At 40.2% G+C, this 21,380-nt stretch overlaps 1 protein-coding gene across 1 annotated transcript; it reads right to left on the reverse strand.

Moving 5' to 3' along the window:
• Positions 1-2,558: 2,558 nt before the first annotated feature.
• LOC103298006 (guanylate-binding protein 6-like) lies at positions 2,559-21,008 on the reverse strand. Its single transcript, XM_008154744.3, has 11 exons — positions 20,978-21,008; positions 17,706-17,909; positions 16,636-16,763; positions 12,604-12,713; positions 12,202-12,398; positions 8,727-8,972; positions 6,366-6,646; positions 5,235-5,447; positions 4,232-4,334; positions 3,721-3,914; positions 2,559-2,786 (listed from the first exon to the last, which is right to left on the reverse strand). The coding sequence occupies exons 2-11, from the start codon at positions 17,893-17,895 to the stop codon at positions 2,559-2,561; spliced, it is 1,890 nt and encodes a 629-aa protein (XP_008152966.2). The 5' UTR covers positions 17,896-17,909; positions 20,978-21,008.
• Positions 21,009-21,380: the final 372 nt, after the last annotated feature.

The raw sequence follows: 21,380 nt of genomic DNA on the forward strand, positions 1-21,380 counted from the left end.
TTTGCCTGCAACCATAGCCTCTTTTCATTCTTATTTTCTTGCCCTCTCCCACTTCCCTTAGACCCCTTCTATGGAAAGCACACCCTCATAAATCACATGAACACAAACCCATCACCAAGGCTCTGCATCTAGAGAGTCTGACAAGACAACTAATCCTCCCTTGGGTTTGGTACAGGTAAAATTCATGTGACGTTTGTTAGTGTGCTTTGCAAAAAAAACCATATTCTACTATTGTTGGGTGTAGGGTTCTACATTCATACATCAGGCCAAATTTGTTCATCTTTTAAAAATATTCTCTAACTTTACTTGACATTTTTCATGTTATATTTTTTATTTACTGTGATGTGTGGAAATCATTTTTATGTCTCGCAAATAGAAACTAAAAACTTGCTCTGTTCTCTAATTGACTGCATTATAAATGGCAATATTTAGACTTAAATCATGAAACTCAAAATTACTCACCTTATTCTCCTCAAAACAATTCAAGGGGCTTCTAATACTTGATCTATATCCAGACTCTTCCTGAATTATTTTATCTCCCCTCTTTAATACAGAGTACATTATTATGATGTCTTTATTAAATTAATATTTATTGTATCCATATCCACTAATGTTTTGGATCTGCATTTACTATTGTACTGAAGACTTTATATTTAAGCTATTTTTATTTTTGCCTAAACTAAAACATTTAGAACTTTCTTGACTTATTCAAGAAAAACTCTCCTCCAAATATAAATTTTGCACCCATTTTGAAAGTTATTTTTTCCTGCCATACATCTAGGTTAAAAATGATATTTCACTACCTTACATTCTCTCTCTTGCACTATTGTTTGACTACCCTTATAATAAAAATCATGAGAGCTCCTCCCAACCCTTCCCATCATGTGAAGACACAACAAGAAAGCAGCCCTCAGCAAATCAGGAAGAAAATTCTGACCAAGAACCTCCCAATGCTGGCATGCTGATCTGAAACTAGCAGCCTCCAGAACTAAATATTTGCTTTCTAAGACACACAATATATGGTAACTTTTTGTATCAGCCTGAGCTAAGACAAACCATGATATTGACTACTATCATTGTATGTGCTTGGCTTTGGGTATTTCACTGCCACCACTGGTCTCCATGTGTCAAGGCTTATCATCCCCAACACCAGTAGGCCATCCAGTTCTGCAATGGCAGATGTCTCTTTGGCTCTTACTTATAGCATAGAGGCCAGCATTGCACTTTTAAGGATGATAGGATCTCTCTCACCAGTGTATGTTCTAATGTTTGGTAATTTGCTTCTAATAGCTAAAAAGTATAATTCAGGATAGGAAGTAGAAGCTACTCTATTTGAAATTTTTTTCTTTATTTTTTTTTAGCTGATATTCCAAGAGAGATAGGAAAGTGTATATCTTAGTTTTGAAACAAATATAATGGATTGAGAACCACGACTAAAAGGAAACAAAATGAGGATGCAAATTTTATACTTTCTATACTTTGACTTAATCTGAAACTCCTAATTGTGCAGGCTGGTATCATTTCTAGAAGACATGAGAGCTTTCATCATCTAATAGCCATTTTTTTTTACATTTCCTTGTCATTATTATCATTACTAGAGGCCCGGTGCATGGATTTGTGCACCAGTGGGGGTCCCTTGGCCTGGCCTGAAGGGATCGGGCTGAAACAGGCTCTCCAACATCCCCCCAGGGATCTCGGATTGCAAAAGGGCACAGTCCATGCCAAGGGACCCAACTGGTGCATGATTGGGGCTGGGGAGGGACCGTGGGAGGGCTCCAGGGCACCCAACCCCAATCGGCCATATCCCAGAAGCAAGCTAACCTACTGGTAGAAGCATCTGCCCCCAGGTGGTCAGTGCATGACCAGTCAAATGAACGGTCGGACACTTAGCATATTAGCCTTTTATATATAGAGATTAGTATTACACTTTACATTTTCTTTGTTATTTATTTATTTATAAAATTTCTTTACAGGATTCAAAAGAAAGAGCATATAATGAAAAGCATGTGACTTGTTTACCATGATCCCACCCACTTCTTCCAAGTAAGAACTGATATTACTTCTTTGAGGATTCCTATAGATATTCAATGTGTACACATACATATGATTGCACACAGTAATTACATTTTTTCCTGTAAACACATTATACACTTTTTGTGTACCTCATTTTACAATGTATTTTCAAGATTGTTGTATGTTTATAAAAATAGAGCTAAATTCTCTATTTACTGGCTGTATAATATACCACCATATGCAAATGTTAAATTTATATTACCAATTCATATAGATGAATTTATTAGTAGTTTCCAATCTTTTGCCATTTAAAGTGATAACTTGATTAATTGTAAGTATGTTTATTTAAACATATATGTTTCATTAAGTAAACATGCTATATCAAAGCATATGAGCATTTATCCTACCTAATTAGGGCTAGACATTGATATCCTTTAGTAGGCACTTTTCATGTTTAAGACTTGGATGAATAAAATCAAAAGGAATACACACCAAAAATAAGCCATAACATATATCCACATTCTATATTTTATTTCAAAGGAGAACTATTTATCTTTAAATAGTGAGCCAAAGTTTCTCAAAACATTACCAAAAAATTTACCAGATGTACAAAATATTGAATCAATCTCACTGGCAAGTCTTTCCATGATTTTTGTAATAAAGGGACTATTATCATTTTGAATACTATCAATCATATTTCTCAAATGACTGATCTCTGCATTCATATCTTCACATTTCTTTTTAAATCCTTCTCTAAGCAAATCTTCTTGAACCTAAAAAAATGTGAGGATAGAAGTAAAATGTTTTAAATTCCCATGTTTTTCAAAAATTACATTTTATATTTAAGAATTCTTTCCTTCTACTCTTAAAATTGTTCTCTCTTACACAATCAAAGATAATTTTGCAACAAGAAATAATCCTGTCTTGTACCTAAACACAGAAAGAAAGCATAGTTTACAGTCTTACAAATAATATTCACATACCTATTGGGTTTTGCTAGAATACTAAGGCTGGCCTGAGGACAAATGTACTTTGTGCCAGTCATAATACCAGTTGAGAAGTAACTTGAATCAGCTCATACTAATTCTCAGTCCCACTTGGAATAATATGGCCAACCAAAATGCAGGAAAAAAAAAAGGGAAATTATACATGTTATAGAACTCTATTATAAACATGTACAGATAGCCAATTAGGAATTCTTCCTTTGCCATATGATTACTTGGGTAGACTCTCCATACCTGGGAACAACGCAGCAGGTTTGAAGCTGTCACATCCTTGTTTTTTGAATCTGGACATTTCTGATAGTTTATTGTCAGCATAGTTCTACCTTAGAGTCTTTAGGTGGTCATAGGGTTCCTGATAATAGGCAATGATCTTGCTAAAGAAAACCAGTTGGTGGTAATAATAAATACATGTATTTCAAATACCTATTTATTCAGGCCAAATAAGATCATTTTTAAATAGCCTAAAATATCACCTCAAACCCTACTTATATTCCACAAGTGTTCAGAGATGAGATGCTTGACCTGACCACTCCAGAGTGTATGCACAGAGATTTCAAAGATATTTTTACAAAGAAAGGGAACAAGGGGAAGATTCAAGGCTTTAGCAAATCACAAGTAGTAAATGGCAATGGTGTTGCCTCCATGGTCTTTCTGTAACATTCTCCATCCCACCTGACGTACCAGAGGCCATGGCAGGACTTACCTTCAATTTATGTTCCAATATCATATTCTGCTCTCTTAGTATATTCTCTCTTTCCCTCTCCAGCTTCTCCTTCAGTTGCAACATATTTTCCTCGCGGCTCCTCATCTGTGCCTCCATCTGCTGCTGCTGCTCCTGTAGTTTCTGTCTCAGCAGCTCCTGTTCCTTCTCAGCTGCCTCCTTCTTGGCCCGCTCCGCTGCCCCAGGGAGGTTTGAGAGAGGGAAGAAAATTAGGTGAGGACTAATCTCTACCTTCCTGAGCTCTGAGAACAAGCAAACTGGAAGGGGAGGTGGAAGAATCTGAATTGCTCCCTTTGCCACACCATCAAGAGTACATTTCAGAGTGTGATGGGAAAGGCCCTGGCTGGCTGAGGTGCCCTGGTGTTTTCAGAGTTAGAGAGTATGTCCCACAGAAGGACAGAAAGCTCATTGTCTCAGGAGGTTTTGTTCTCACAGCTGTCAAAGGACACTGCAGGTACCTACCATCCATTGTGAACCCAGCCCTGCCACTTACCTGCCATGGCCTTCATCTCATCAGTGAGCGCTTTGTCTCCCTGCAGGATGGAATTCTCTGTTGCTGCCTGTGACTGCAGGAACCTCTGGAGAACCTCATTTGCCTGAGGAGAGAAAAAGGAACAAACTTTGATTTTCACTGGGAAAAATAGTGCTGCAAAACGAACTATGTCCATGTAATTTTTCCTTCATGATCAAAATTGCATAATGATTCCACACAGTTTCCAAGCTCTTCATACCCCCTGCAGTCTCTCTCCCAGTGTTACTTTCTACTCTTTGCTCTGAGTTCCAGACAGTGAGAACCACATTCAGTTCTACAAACCCACTGTCTCTGCTTTTATATATTTGCTTTCCAGGGAGAAATGTTACCTCCAATTAGTGCTCCTGCTCTCCACTGCCACTTGCTGACTGTAACTCTAGGCAAGTCATTTTAACCCATCTCTGCCTCTCAGTTCACTTGTGTAAAATGTTGAAAAAAGTATAGATGCTCCCTAATGCTATATAAAGGATAAAATTAAATTCTAGGGAAAGAGCTCAATACTATGTCTTAACAATAAAAGTTCAATAAATATTAATTGCATTGTTATTTAATGTTATTACTTGTACCATCACCTACATAGCCAATTATCTCAGGTTCATAAGTATGATAACCCTGTGTGCAACTGTCTACATGGTTGACTTCCTTTTCTCTTTTGATCAGCCTTAAGTACAAAGGCTCTGACTTTAACTTGTAAATTGTTTGCCTTTGACTCACTGAATATAATATTGTTGGATGGAAATGATTATTTCTCTTGTGTCTCTTATGGATTTCAGAAATCTATATTCATTTTTGAGAATGAGCATTTTGATTCTCTATAGAAAAAAAGACAAAATAATGGGCCTTCCATGCTAAAAGAGTCATGATATCCCCATTCCCACATTACCCACACTGAAGCTGTGACCGATTTCCAGGAGACCCTCTTGACTTTAATCTGTAGGATCCCTATGCTCCCCTTATTCCTCACCTTCACTCCTTTCCTGGGCACTTGCCAGTAGTCCTGTTCAATCCTTTCCTTTGTTTCTATGTAGAGCTTGTGACCACCAGGAACAGAGAAAATGCCTGCTGAAATATCTTCCATTAGGGACTTGGAAAGCTGCTCAAGTTTATCCTGACAATATTTAACAGATGCATCTTCATTCTGCAGCAAGAACTTATCCTGCTTATCCTTTATGATTTCCTGCAAGGGAAGTATAGAGGGCTGTCACCAGGAGACAGGAACAGAGGAGAAAAAATTCCAAAAAATCTGGTGGAAGGAAGTCTAGCTGTGGTCCTCATTAGAAAAGCATTCTGGCCCTAACTGGTTTGGCTCAGTGGGTAGAGCATCGGCCTGCAGACTGGAGGGTCCCAGGTTAGATTCCAGGCAAGGGCATGTACCTTGGTTGCGGGCACATCCCCAGTGGGGGGTGTGCAGGACGCAGCTGATCGATGTTTCTAGCTCTCTATCCCTCTCCCTTCCTCTCTGTAAAAAATCAATAAAATATATTTTTTAAAAAAAGAAAAGAAAAGCATTCTGTTGGAGAAGGACATGGAATAAAACAGGAATTGCAAAGCTTCCTTTACTCACATCCCTGAAAATTCCATGTGAGCCAGGGAAAAGCTTCCAACCTCCCTGGGTCTCAGGTTCTTCATCAAAACTGTTGGTGTTGAATTCCCTTATCTCTATGGCTCCCTGCAGCTGTAACTTTAGTTAATTCCCTCTTCAATGGCACAATGATACAACAAGGAGCCATAGGAGTTGAAAATAGCCTGGTATGAGGGTCTGTTAAGAGACATTTGGTTCCTGAGAGGGGGAGAGTCCCTCAAGAAAGTGACTAGCTGAGGAATGACTTCTGGGTGTTCAGGGCAGGCTTGAATTCAATATAAGTATTCAGTTCAGAAATATATCTATACTCACTATGCATCAGAGACAAGAGAAATTTTTTACATAAAGTACCTGAGGTTTGGTGGGGAGAGGAAGAAGAAAATGTAGCCTTTTGAAACTCCAGACTACTCGATCCATGAGTAAGGGAGGAGGACTTTGGTCAGAAAAGCTCTTCTAGGCTTCATTTTTCAAGGGAAGAGTTACAAAATGTAAATAAATACTAAGGCATATTACCACAAGATTCTTCTGGAACTCCTGGTTGTCATCCTTGAAGGAGTTCTCCATGAAGATTGCAATGGCTTCCCTCTCACAGGCTGCATGCAGGTCCAGCAGCTCCTGCAGGGAGTCTGTGGGGAAGCTCACTCTCTGGGTCATCTGCTCACTGTAGTGGTCAACTGCCTTCTGAACGGCCCTGGAGTTCTCAGTGTGGGCCAGAGTTGTCATTGCATTCTCCAAACAAGGCACTGCTCCACTGTTGATGGCATCCACATAAGTCACCACCAGAGTCTTTAGACCTAATAAGCCAGGAAATTTAAGGGATAAATATCAATTTATCACTCAACGGGATCCATTTATGTGAAACTACATTTCTAAACCTCTCTTTCTGTCCCTTTCTCTCTCACACAAACACACATATATGCACACATACACACACACACATGCATACACATACACACAAACACACCACTTCCTTCTACTATTATTGGAATACACAGTTAGATATTAACAAGAGACCAGGGAGCTAATAGAACCAGAATCTGATAAAGCATGATTAAGTAGGAAAAAACAGCCTTACAGTCAATCTGGGTAGTCCACCCAACAACCAGGTTGGGAGAAAAATGGCACAGAGGTAAAATTTCTATACTAAGTACCTGTGAGGTAGGAGCCAAATAACCAAGCAGAACTAAGAAGCAAGTGCAAAAAGCCAAAATGTGGACCATTAGTGGGGGAGGGCAAAAACCTGGGAAAAGATTGCATAGGGGAAGGGCACAAGCCCTGAAGAAGACATGAAACAGATTGGATAGTTTTAAAGAAAGCCTGCTCTTTCCCAAACCCAAATATATTTGGGGAAGCTTAACAAATACTTCAGGGCAGTAGCTGCTCTCTAGCCCGCCAGCTCTCTGTCTCCCTGAGAGTGTACTTTGCTTTTCACTTTAATAAACCTTGCCATTATCGAGTAAAACTCCTCCTACATCAGGGTCCCTGAAATTCCTTTCACACAACACCACAGAACATATTCCTCCAGTAACACTATTGTCCCATTGACTCTCAAATTTTATGTTTCTTTAGACCATAAGCCTAAAATAATTCAATATATTCCTTTATATAACATACTAAAGGGTATCTGGAAAACATAATTTCCCATTGAAAATCTTAGAAGCAAATTGTAGACAGATGAAGCAGGGTAAATGCGATCCTATTTTTTTTCTGAGTTCTGAAGATTCCCATAAAATTTCAGAGCTTTATGGGCTAATGTGCATTATTAAATTGCTGTAAATGTCCAAAATATCTTCTGTATTCTTCTTGCAACTCTCATCTTATCTAATAAAGAGAGAATATTCAAACGGTCAAGATGGCTGCTTCCACAGTGGAAGCAAGGATTCAGTAACACAAGATGGATGCGCCCACAGTGGAGGCTGAGTTCCTGAACGAGCCTTAAAGAGCAATCAGCAAGGACCTGAGGCTACATGGGGCTGGGCTGGGGCAGGGGACCTGTAGCTGCACCCCCCACCTGGTGGGGCTTGACAGGGGACCTCAGACCATGTCCCCCACCCTGGCACCAGGCCAGTGGACCTCAGGCTGTGCCCCCCAACCCGGCGCCAAGCTGGAGGACCTAAGCCTGCGCCCCCAGCCCTGCAGGGCTTGATAAGGGACCTCAGGTCATGCCCCACACCCGGCAGGGCTTGATGGGGACCTCAAAGCATGCCCCTGCCCCAGCCCAGGCCAGGGGACCTCAGGCCATGCACCCCACCTGAGACTGTGCCTCCCACCCAGAAGGGCTTGGTGAGGGCCCTGAGGCTATGCCCCCTGCCTGGCAGGGCTTGACGGGTCTGGATCTTGCCCAATGGGGGTGGGGCCAGCCGGGTCTGAGGCACACACGGTTGGGCACAGACTTGACTCTGGGTCCTGCAGCACACACCAGACTCTGACAAGAGGAAGATTTTCATATACATTTTACTAATTTTCTTTCATCTCTGAAACTTCTATTATAAAGGGCAAATAACAATATTAAAATATTTTCTCTAATTACTTCCCTTTTAATGTGCACAAATTTCGTGCACCGGGCCACTAGCACATTATAAAGAACTTCAACTGAGGAAACAGCATATTCTGTTTTTTATCACCAGTTAGTGATTCATTAAGATTAGAAGATTTTTATATGTATGGATACTGCAGATTTTGCTGATAAAGGTTGTAATTTTGGAGACAAATTTGTAAACACCCAAAAGTATGATAAGTATACAATTGTCACCATGGAGTATGAACATCTATGACTCATAATTCCATATAGAATCAAAAAGAAATTCTAGAGAACACATCCTATAATATATTCAAAAAATATTAGGCCCCACAAAATGTGAGATGGAGACTCACGTTTCCCAGTGATCATGATTCCCTCTCTGAGGGTCTTGGTCCTCGCCTGGGTGAAGATGTAAAAACAGAAATTCTTTGTTTCTTCCTTGAAGTTAGGATCCAGTTGGTTGTCTGCAACCTTCTCAATATTGGATAAGAGTTTTTTGTCATTTGTTGGCCGGTCAAAGACAAAACACTTCCGTCTTGGAAAGAAATGCCGGATGCACTCTCTGGGGAGATTAGATATTTGAGCTTTGTAATTCATGCCTGAAAGATTAAAACAAACAAATACAAAAACAGGTATTATAGTAGGAGCAGACGTAGGACAAGGAATCTAAAGATTTTCATGACAGGGATTTTTGTATCTTTGCAGCATTCTCTCTGTATAACTTGTTTATAACTCTTTTAGCATGAACATCCAAATGCTTCTTTAACATCAAATTTACCATTACACAACTCTGGAGAAAATTTTTTGAACACATCAACATGGTTAAAAAACAACAACAATGACCTGTTGCTGCTACCAGACCTAGAAATGGTAGAGTATTGTGTATATTGTCTATGTCGCTTATAGAATGAATAACAGAAACATGGGTCAAACGTATGTTTTTGGTCCATTTGATCCCATGGGGAAACAAAGCTTTGGATCAAAATGAAGAGCCCAAACAATACTTAATGAGGCAATGTTAGAAATAACACCAGATTATTTAAGGAAAACTGTTTAGATGCTAAAAATGAAGTGTACAGCATTAGCTTTTAAAAAAATAAAAACCTCTGAAGAGTGAAAAGTAAATGTAGCTAAAACGTAATTTTAAGATATCACCATTAGTCTCTAAATTCTTTAAGGTAAAGAACTATATTTCATCTTATAGCTTTGCTGTGTAGCCTATTTCTCATTGTTTTGAGCAACCATAAATAGAAACATGAAATCAAGAGTATATAAATCAGAAGTGATATTTCTTTCAAGGTTTCATCAGATATCTACATGCGCAGGTAAATAGAACCCATTCATATATTTTTATTATTTTGAAATTATAGCATGGGTAAATATGTGGAAATAGAAAAAAGCTCTGATACAGAAAGAAAGATTTACTATAATTAAAATTTCTATAATGCCCAAAGGAATCTATGGATTCAACACAATCTCTCTCAAAATACCAATGGTGTTTTTCGCATCACTACAATAAATAATCCAAAAATGTATATGAAGCTATAAAAGACCCTTAATAGCCACAGAAATACTGAGAAAGAAGGACAAAGTTGGAGGTATCATGCTACCTGATATCAAACTATAATACAATGCTATAGTAATCAAAACAGCATAGTGCTGGAATAAAAACAGACATATAGATCAATGGAACACGGCAGAGTCCAGAAATAAGCCCACACAAATATAATCAATTAATAGATGACAAAGGAGGCAAAACAACATACAATGGGGTAAAGACAGTTTATTCAATACATGGTGTAGGGAAAATTGGACAAATACACACACAAAAAAGAAACTACATGACCTTCTTACACCATATACAAGAATAAGCTAAAAATGGATTAAAGGCTTAAATGTACATCTCAAAATTATAAAACTACTATAAGAAAACAAAGGAAGTAAAATCTCAGATATTTTTCTTAGCAATGTATTTCTTTTCATATCTTTCCTCTGGTAAGGGAAACAAAATAAATAAACAAGTGGGACTACAGCAAGCTAAATAGTTTTTGCACAGCAAAGGAAGCCATAAACAAACAACCACTTGAGTGGGAGAATATATTCTCCAATGACACATCGATAAGGTGTTAATAACCAAAATTTATAAAGTACTTATACTATTCACCATAGGAACAAACAATCTGGTTTAAAAGTGAGCTGAGGACCTGAATAAAAACTTCTCCAAAGAGGACATACCATGGCCAATATAGGTATGAAAAGGTGTTCAATATTGCTAATCAGCAGAGAAATGCAAGTTAAAACCACAATGAGATATCACCTCATTCCGGTCTGAATGGCTCTCGTCAATAAATCAACAAAGAATACATGTTGGCACTGTTGGTGGGTATGCATATTTGTACAGTTACTATGGAAAAGAAAATGGAGGTTTCTCAAAAAAAAAAAATAAATAAAACTACATTATGGCCCAGTGACTTTATTCCTGGTTATATATATGAAGAAATCCAAAACACTAATTCAAAAAAATATATGACTCCTATATTCATTTCAGCATTATTTACAATAGCCAAGAGATGGAAGTAACCTAAGTGCCCAAGAATAGACAAGTAGATAAAGAATAGGTAGTAATACAGTATACATAATGGAATATTACTCGATCATAAAAAAGAATAAAATTGTATGCTCAATGAAATAAGTTAGAGAAAGACAAATATCATATGATTACACTTACATATGGATTCTAAAGAACAAAATAAACAAACAAAATGGAAATAGATTAATAGATCCAGAGAAAAAACTGATGCCTACATGAAGAGAGGAGCACAGGAGCGGGGGATGGGAGCAGTTGGGGGCGAACAGGCTGGCAGAGGAGTGATTAGGGGGTGATCAGGCTGGTAGGCAGAAGCAGTTAGGCACAATCAGGCAGGCAGGCAGACAAGTGGTTGGGAGCCAACAGTCCCAGTTTGTGAGAGGGATGTCCGACTGCCGGTTTAGGCCCAATCCCACAGAGAGGTCCCAGATTGAAGAGAGTGCAGGCTGGGCTGAGGAACACCCCCCCCCCAGGGCATGAATTCTGTGCACCAGGCCTCTAGTAGTTAATAAAATTGTAATAACTATTCACGGTGCCAGGTGGGTACTTGAAATATAGCAGGGATCTAGTTGTAAACTATGTGTTATCTAACCACTATGCTATGTATATTTGAAAATAACACAAAATGATATTGAGTTTAAACTACAATTCAAAAAGAAAATTATTTTTAAAATAAAAAATCTATGATATATAAATTAAAATTATATTCTGATAATTGTCAAAAAATACACAAAAGGATAGATTGAAAAGACAAAATATATTTCTTCAGGTTTATTAGAATATAAAGTCTTTTTTATAGATTACATATGTATAATGACATTAAAAAGTTATATGCCCATTTTAGATTAATTCTATCAAATTACATAAAAGATATTTAATTAGATAGGCTTTTCATTGTAATTTTATGCCTACCAAGTATCTGATCAGCTGTTTTCCTCAACACGGAAAAGCAGAAACTAAAGTAATAAATATAAGTGTTTGGTCTTTAGAAGGCTTTAACACCACTGTATTCAAAGTTACAGTTGGATTCTCAGTTACAATGTGTAAAGAACAAATTGGTCATGAGTAGTTTTACTCTATTTTACGCTCCACTTTTCTTAAGTAAACTTAAACTCCAGTCCATAGAGCTTTTCAACCCATTCCCAGCCACCATTTCTGCAGACTTTTAGTCTCAAGTACAAATGCAACTCCAGACATGATGTTTAGTACCTCCCACCCACTGCCCAGCCATGCTCTGTTACCTGGAAGCAGCTTCAAGGCATTCTCCAGGTACTCATCTGCTGTGATAGGGTGGCCATTTAACTCCAGCTCCAGGGAGAAATCCCGTACGGTCCAGATAAAGTCTGGAAAGAAACTCACAAACTCTAATGAATCTTCTACTCCATCTGGTATAGGGGAGGACTTTGCCCTGATCAGTTCTGTCAGCTCTGTCACGTAACTGGGACCTGGCTAAGGAAAATAAACTTTCTACACACAATTCCCACATTTCTCTCATTAAAAGAAAGAGTATTATAAACACTCTCTTTCACTCTGGTTCCTTTTGGTCTACCAAAAGCAACTAAGTGAGAGGAAAGGAGAAACTGACTGGATCTCCATTCCCACAGCCTCCATGACACATGGAGGTTGGGTTCCTGGAAGGATACTGCAGCTGCTCCAGGGCCTGGTGGTTGATGGTGCTCAGGCTGTTGTAGACGAAGCTGCTACTCAGAAGCACGGCCAGGGCAAAGATCCACGAGTCATTCTTAGGGTCTCCCTGGAAGTACATTAGGACAAGACATTCGGGGGTTTACCCTATAGAAATTCATTCAGACACTATGTCTAACAGTCCTTCCTTTTATTTCAGGTAATGTACTCACCATGCAAAGAAGTAAGTTTGAAGATGGGCATAAATATACATATTAACTTTAACAATTACAAAGACATTTCTTGTGACTATGCTTCTTTCATATATAAAAGGATTTTGTCATCACAGGGTTTTCTTTTTAATGGATTAGATGAAATAAAGGACATATAAAGTAACTTAGTGAAGCACCTGGTGTGCTATTATGTTAAATGAATGGTGTTAGCACATATTTATTCTACATATATTTGTTGGTCATGGGCTATATAAAATATTCCATAGTTAACATAACTGGGGATGTATTCAAGAAATATTTATGGGAAGCTACTGCATATTTCCACTGTTTTTAAATTAAAAAGCAGTTTAAAATGACAAATATTACTTTCATAATGACTATTTCAAAGCATAACAAACATCTATAGCAATGAATATAACGAGGATAATATCTATACAATGCTTACATTAATATAACATATATAAGCATTGAAAACTTTAGCTATAGTAGTAAATGAAGGGTGGGAGGGAAGACATCAACAAAAAAACTTGTATGCATATATGCACAAAATATGGACACTGACAATAGCACACCAAAGGCCTGCAGAGGGGTAGATGGGGGAAGACGTGGTCAATAGGAGGGGAAGAAGGAAAAAATATGAAATACTTTCAATAATAAATATAAATTTTAAGAAGTATTAAATTAAAATTTACAAGTCTAGCATGGAAGACCAGAGCTCTGAAAGTTGGAAAATTTTACATGACATGAAGTCTTCCTCAGCACCTTGATTGAAAATTAAAGCCTTAACAGCGTGTGAATTTGATTAAATGAAGGTAACCTGCAGATGGGAAGATCCATGGAAGCAAAAGTAGACATGGCAGCATACAGAAGTCTTTTCAATAAAAGTAGAGTTATTTGATCTGACTGGAACACAGGGCATGTCAAGAAGTTAAAGCTGGATAGTGAGCCTCGTGCAACCAGATGAAAGACCTTAAAGATGGGGTTAATTTGTGTGTATAAAATACAACAGGTCTAAATAACGGCACAATACAGAATTTTTGTTTTATTATGAACACTGTCTAAAGTTGTTCCCCAGAGCAAAAGTGGAAAATACCCAGAAAATTTCAGAGTGAAATACTGATTCGCTGATTTACATTCCAAAGCCCAATTTAAAAAATGATTATAATAAGAAGTGGCACTTATGACACACAATAGGTTATTTAGTCAGCATGATTGTTTGATACTAGAGGCCCAGTGCACGAAATTCGTGCACAGTACTGGGGGGTGTCATAAGCCCAGCCTGCACCCTCTCAAATCTGGGACCCCTCAAGAGATATCCAACTGCCTGTTTAGGCCCGATCCCACTGGGATTGGGCCCACCAGGATCGGGCCTAAATGGGCAGTCGGACATCCCTCTCACAATCCAGGACTGCTGGCTCCCAACTGGTCTCCTGACTGCCTTCCTGATTGCCCCTAACTGCTGCTGCCTGCCAGCCTGATTACACCTTAACCACTCCCCTGCCAGCCTGATTGATGCCTAACTACTCCCCTGCCAGCCCGTTTGCTCCTAACTGCCCTCCCCTGCAGGCCTGGGTCCCTCCCCAACTGTCCTTCTCTGCAGGCCCGGTCACCCCCAACTTCCCTCCTCTGCCAGCCTGGTCACCCCTAACTGCCCTCCCCTGCAGGCTTCATCACCTCCGACTGCCCTCCCTTGCAGGTCTGGTCCTTCCCAACTGCCCTCCCCTACTGGCCATCTTGTGGTTGCCGTCTTGTGTCCACATGGGGGTAGCCATCTTGTGTGTTGGAGTGATGGTCAATCTGCATATTACTCTTTTATTAGATAGGATAGAGGCCTGGTGCATGGGTGGGGGTCAGCTGGTTTGCCCTGAAGGGTGTCCTGGATCAGGGTGGGGGTTTCCTTGGGGCATGGGGAGGCCTGGGCAAGGGGCCTGTGGTGATTTGCAGGCCGGCCACGCCCTCTGGGGACCCAAGTGGAGGCCCTGGTATCTGGGATTTATTTATCTTCTACAATTGAAACTTTGTAGCCTGGAGCTGAGCCAAACCTTCTGCTCACTCTGTGGTGGCAGCCATTTCCATTGGGATTTATTTATCTTCTATAATTGAAACTTTGTATCCTTAAGCAGAGGCCAAGGCAGGCCAGGGCTGCAGAAGCTTGGCTTCCTCCATCGCCGGGGCAACCCTAGCCTCCTGTTCTCTCCAGCTCCATAGCTGCCGCCATTTTTGTTTGGATTTATTTATCTTCTCTAATTGAAACTTTGTAGCCTGGAGTAGAGGCCTGGGCCGACCAGGGTGTGTGGAAAGCTTGGCTTCCTCCATCGCCAGGGAAACCCAAGCCTCCCTCGTACTTTCTCCATGGCCACAGCCATCTTGGTTGAGTTAATTTGCATACTTTCTCCTGATTGGCTAGTGGGTGTGGCTGGTGGGCTTGGCTGGTGGGTATAACAGTGTGATTGTTAATTTGCATATTACTCTTTTATTAGATAGGATAATTTATAATAAAGAGCTAATGTGCTAATTAGACTGGACAGTGAAATGACCTTTCAGAACAACCTGCCAGAATGACCTGAGGGTGGGGGGGCAGGGCCAGTGAACCTGAGCCTCCAGGCCAGCCATGGCGGTCCTGGCTCCCTCCCTCCCCTTCCACAGAGGTGGCAGACGAGGTGGTGGTGTGGGCCGGTCGAGTCCTGGCGCCACGCCTTCCGCAGAGGTGGCCACAGAGGAGTGGGCCTAAGCTGCAATTGGATATCCCCCAAGGGCTCCCGGACTGCCAGAGGAATGTCTGACTGCCAGATTAGGCCCCATCCCCAAGGGAGTGGGTCTAAGCTAGCAGTTGGACATCTCCTCCTAAGGGGTCCCGCACTGGGAGAGGGTGCAAGCAGGGCTGGGGGACCACTCGAGTACATGAATTTCCATGCACCAGGACTCTAGTATAAAAATAAACATAGCCCTAACCAGTTTGGCTCAGTGGATAGAATGTCGGCCTGCAGACGCAAGGGTCCCAGGTTTGATTCCAGTCAAGGGCATGTACCTTGGTTGCAGGCACATACCCAGAAGGGAGTGTGCAGGAGGCAGCTGATCAATGTTTCTCTCTCATTAATGTTTCTAACTTTCTATCCCTCTCCCTTCCTCTCTGTAAAAAAACAATAAAATATTTTTTAAAAATAAAAAAATTAAAACAAAATTTTAAGTCTTCTTTGGGTAGAAATAGAAAGTTTTAGAAATTTAGGTACTATTTCCAAATAAGTCTCAAACAAAAGCAGAAAAGGAGAAATCATTCATTTTACCTTTTAGTAGAAAACTAAAATATCAAAGACCCATCTAAAAATGTTGTAGGATAACCACATGCTTTTATAGAGCTATCTCAGTAAGAGGTAAAACTAAAATATCAAAGACCCATCTTAAAATGTTGTAGGATAACCACATGCTTTTACAGAGCTATCGCATTCAGAGGTGTCTCAGAGTCTTCCAGAATGCTTGGTGAGTACTTGGTGAACGTCACCATAGGACCAAGACTCTTTGAAGGCAGGGCTTTTACATGGGTCACTAGTATCTACAGTACTAACTTAGAGACCTGGGAATATGGTGCTCAGCAATTGTTTACTAAATTGAATCAAATTATTCATGAGTACCCAGAAATAAAAGAAAATTTACTCAATGTACCATGACACCTTAACTAGAAATAAGAGTCAAACAACTGAGAATTTGCCTGATATATAGTTGGATTTCTAGATTTCACAAATAGATCAAGCAGTTAAGTTAAAGAGTTTGTTATGAGACTATCCAGAATGAAACCATCTTGTCTTTGACTCTCTGCCTTACCTTTTCCACATCGCCCAGGCCCTCGGTGTCTAGAAGGACCAGAGTGCAATCAGGCTTATAGGGGTGAGGCACACACCACATCCAGATGCCCTTGGTTTGAGACTGCACCGTAGAGCCCAGAGGGAAACCTATAAAAGAAGGGGAGACCCAACCCACAGTGACAACAGACAATCTAAGCAGCCAAGGGACTACATAATCAGACTTTCTGGAATGGAAGTACCCCAGAATATAAGATGGTGCTTTCTCTATTTTGTAAGAATGCTTTACTTTGTGTTTCATCTATTCAAAGGAGGAGATGAATGTTAACTGTGAAAATGATACCCAACAGGAGCTCAAAATGGAGGTGAAGTGCATCCATGAATCAGAATTAATAAAGGTCACTGAATACTATATAAGAGCATTTTAAAGAATGGTCCAGTAAAGGCCAAATAGAAGTGGATAGAAGAGAGACGTCTAAAGAAAAAGAAATTCAGATAATATTTTTCCAATCAAAGTGATAAAAATAAAAATGGCAAGTGGTGTGGGAGAGGTAATTAACAACAATGGGATGTGAACTCACAAAAATCTTTAAACATGATGATAGATATGAAAATGTCTTTATACATTCATGGGAATATTCCATAGAGAGAGTAAAACATGTTATGAGCAAGAGAGGAGGCACAATTTCAAGACCTCAGTGTTGGCACAGGTGAAAGAAGGAGTCTATGCATTAGTAGGAGAGATTTTCCTTAACAGGAGTAAAACCTGAATATGGTAATAGAATATATTAAAGTAATAATTTAGTGGTAAGTATTAAACTTAGAAGTTTGTTTTGTTGAGAGGAGTGTATTTCTCACTTCATGTAACCAGGGAAAAAAACTATTAAGCTGTGATATAGTTAGAGTAAAAACAATTGGCCTAGGCCTAAGATAATACTCATTAAGGTAGTAATTTATTAGTAATAATTAGAATTAGTAGATTGGTTTATTGAAAGGAATTTCACTCTTTCTTCATGTGACTAGTGAAGAAGACTAAGAAACTGTGAAATAGCTAGAGTCAAAGAATTGTCCTCTGCCTGAGACACCACTCACCGTGATTCTGTCCTGCAAGCTGATTCATCAAGTAGGATTTGCCTGTACGATACAGTCCTGCAATGGCCACGACCACCACTGGCTGAGAAATCTGGTCAAGAATTTCTAGAGCTTCCTGATTCACTGACAGATGCTCATTGTTGTTTTCCACCAGGCAAATGGGGGCCACCATGTTGGGTCTAGATGCCATGGCAACCTGCAAACCTAAAAGAACATCCCAGTGAAAATAAGCTTACCATGTTATTCTCTGAAACAGTTGTGCAAAGCAGCCATCATCTTAAGACAGTGTTAGTGTTCTACTTTGTTCCTGTCTTAGTAAGCATAGGCCAGCCCTGAAGTACAAAATTCATCTATTTTTGGTTCTATACTTACAGTGAATCTATGCAAGGGCCAAAGTGTTCCCAATGCTGTGAGGATCTCAGATTGAATGTTATTGCTGGCACTGAGCAGCCACATCTTGTAATGTAGTCAAGTGGCTCTACTCAATGACAGGGTCAATACTGAGAAGAAAATCCATCACCTCATGTGAACAACCTCTCCCCAAACTTAAGGTTTAACCAGCTACTAAGAGGATGCTGAGGAAGGACCTGGGACCAGAGTGACCTGGGGACACTGCCAAGAAATATTAAGTCACAGGTTTCATGCATTGCTGGAGGCTAATTCCAGCAGGTCATAATTATGCAAGAAATTCATCAGAAGGCTAATGGAACTTGAGGCTTCAGCAGGGCTGAAAATCTGCATGTTATTACTTGCTCCTGAACAGCTATATGCATTTACCCTAACCTGATAACCCTTTACTGTTTACCTAACCTCACCTTTGATATGTATATCTGCTTTGCTATAGGGAAAAATGTGGGAATAAAAAGCCCTGGGTCCGGAGATTTCGGGGGGTTAGTCACTAGAACTAAGGTTTCCATCTGGCTTTCCCCAAAATGCCTTCTAAATTCATATTTCTTCTCTAGTCTCTTCATTCATTTATGCACTCCTGAACCCTAGCAGCTGCAGAAAAAGACAAGACGGCAACAATGCATCTCACTGTCTCATGGTCCTACTTGTTGAGAACAGCTATAGAACTAGTGATTAGTATGACTAGTATTCATCACAATCCAAGATTTTAGCTGGACAAGTTTGTTTGACACATGACAGACCAATAAAATGTAATATTTATGGCTCCATTTATGATACTGAAGGGACTGAAGGAGTTTGGGGTTCCAAAAAAGAAACAGCTTTTGATTTTTCTCCTTTTTTAGAAGTCTTCAAAATCCTTTTGGCCACTAAGTTTAACAGTCATCCCTTGTTCAGAGAAACTGAGTCATGGGATAGTTATTTTGTTTTTCAAAATGAAGTTTGCATCAAACTTTAAAAATAGACTTATGTTATAAGCCAATACAAATCATATATTAATAAAACAGTCAATAAAGAATATCAAGAAGACCTCAGAAATTCTGCATCCTCCATGTCCTGTTAAAAATATTCATGTGAAAATATCAAGTAGGTTTGCATAATTCCTGGACATGGCTGACCTAAGACTTTGTTAGGGCGGAGAAAGTACTTCTTATATTCCAGGAAGTGCTGTGCTGGTCCTTTCTAATTATCACACCATACCAAGAATGAAGCTGAGCCGGGCGGTGTCCTAAGCAAGTTTGAGCCTGAGCAGTGAATTATAGCCTTGTCAGGGGACAGCATGCCCCTTTCCCAACCTTTAAGGATGTGACTGGGAGCTGAGGGTGAGGCCACAATTATAAGGCAGCCCATCTGTGTCTGGCCCCCTTTCTTCCTTTCTTTCTTTTTTCTTTCCTTCCTTCTTTCCTTCCTTCCTTCCTTCCTTCCTTCCTTCCTTCCTTCCTTCCTTCCTTCCTTCCTCTTTCTTTCTTTCATTCTTTTTTTCTTCCTCTTTCTCTTTTTCCATTCAACAAATAAAGGCAAACCAGAGCTCTCTGAGCCAAGTCTGCACTTGAGAAAAAAATTAAATTAAAAAAAATTAAATTTAAAATGTTGTGTAAGCAGTGAATCTAATGTGGAATTAGAATAGGACCATAAGTCCAACCTAGTGCACATTACAATGAGGAACACTGAGCTCATGCATGAATAAGCTGCCTCTATGCCCTACCCCATCCCATTAAGCAGCTAGGAGAAGACCCTAATCTCTCATCTCTCCATGCATCCACATTCTCTGCTCCACATGCCGCTGTCCTGGTTATGTGAAGTCCTACTAAACTGTCACCTCACAACTACCACTGCCCCTAATGGGGAAGCTAAAGCCAGCAGCTGAGCCCTGCAGTCTAGGCTACAGGCTACAGGTGTTCATACCTCCCCATTCCTCAGTCCATTTTGAATCAGAAAGTGAGAGGTTTAAGCTCAGGACTAAGTTGCTTGCAAAAGAAAGTTGAATTCCCTCTTCTGTCCCACAGCTCCTCAGGTCAGTGTGTCACAGAACAAGCTCCCAGGTCCTTCTCACTCCTCCTTGCTCCCTCTCCTCTTCCCACTTTTCTGTTGCTAGTTTACAGAAGTTAAAAAAAAAAAAAAAAAAAAAAAGCTGAGAAACTTTTTTCATTCTTACAAAGGACTCCGCAAAACAACTGAACCTAAAAAAACAATAACTGATGTAATTTTTTGGTACTGATTAAACATTTGGAAACTGCAGAATGAAAACCTGGCTTAGACCTTATAGGTATTTTTAATAGTTGATTAAAATATGTGAGAATGAATTATTTCATCTAAATACCACTTTATAGAATCTTTGGAATACTAAATACAGTTAATGCAATAAAGAATGTTTTAATGTTTAAATTGTATGTTAAGGATCATCTTCCCTCTGTTTTTTCAATGTCCCACAGACATCAGGGAAATGTCTGAGATGGGGAGGGGAAGATGGGGGAAGTGACAGGAAAGGGCAGGTTTGGTTCCTCAGTCAGAGAAAGGACTTCAGCCCCTTCAAGCAGGTGATGTAGGGTGCACCCCTCCTTCTCCCAGGCAGGGCTCTTTGTGCAGCCTGGGAGGGTGCCATAGAGGGAGCTGGGCATCCCAGGAACAAGCTGTGCCCTTGTCCTGCAGCAGCCTTCCATCCAAACAGAGGGGCTGAGCTGCCTCCAGCTTATAGCCCCTCGGACCACCTCTCCTCTGCCCCCACCATAGGCCAGCTGCCTCCAGGGCTGACATGGGGGGGAGCCTTTGCCTCCAGAGCCAGGTGTGCTGCAAAGGAGCATGCATTGTTCTTGTTGATGTTAGTTAATGAACATGTGAAGGAAATCCAAGTCTCTGAGCCAACTTACCTGTCTCCTAAGCAGCAGAAAATGAATAAATTCTCTCCTTTCGCCTTGCTCCTCCGGAGTCTGACTCCCCAGGGTGCTCACACTTCTCTTTAGAAGCTGAAAATCAAGCCGGATATTACAATGAAGCTGTTTTCAGTGTGGTTGAGAAGAACCAAAATCGAAAGTACAGGTCCTTTTCTGGGAAGTTGGTTGATGTTTCACACCTCTCCCCTCCCCCTGAAGGAATGAGATGGGCCAGTTTGGGAGGACCTGCTTATCCTATACCTGCTTGGGAATCCCTGGCTGGCACCTCCTCCTCAAGGGGCTTGTGTCCCCTGACCCCACAGTGAACACAGAGCTTCAGGGCTGAATGTGAGCCAGTAAGAAGATCTGCAGCCTGTCTCTCAGAGGTACTTTTGAAAGG

The sequence above is a fragment of the Eptesicus fuscus genome, chromosome 9 (genome assembly GCF_027574615.1).
Source record: "Eptesicus fuscus isolate TK198812 chromosome 9, DD_ASM_mEF_20220401, whole genome shotgun sequence".
NCBI classification, from domain to species: domain Eukaryota; kingdom Metazoa; phylum Chordata; class Mammalia; order Chiroptera; family Vespertilionidae; genus Eptesicus; species Eptesicus fuscus.

Bases quoted from the DNA above. Each gene is read 5' to 3' on its own strand.
- LOC103298006 (XM_008154744.3), bottom strand. From the start codon at position 17,895: ATGGCATCTAGACCCAACATGGTGGCCCCCATTTGCCTGGTGGAAAAC. The intron at 5,448-6,365 runs GTAATATGCCTT...CTTCCCTTGCAG, and splicing joins AGTTCCAGAAGAATCTTGTG to GAAATCATAAAGGATAAGCA. The intron at 3,915-4,231 runs GTAAGTGGCAGG...TCCCTGGGGCAG, and splicing joins TGAGATGAAGGCCATGGCAG to CGGAGCGGGCCAAGAAGGAG.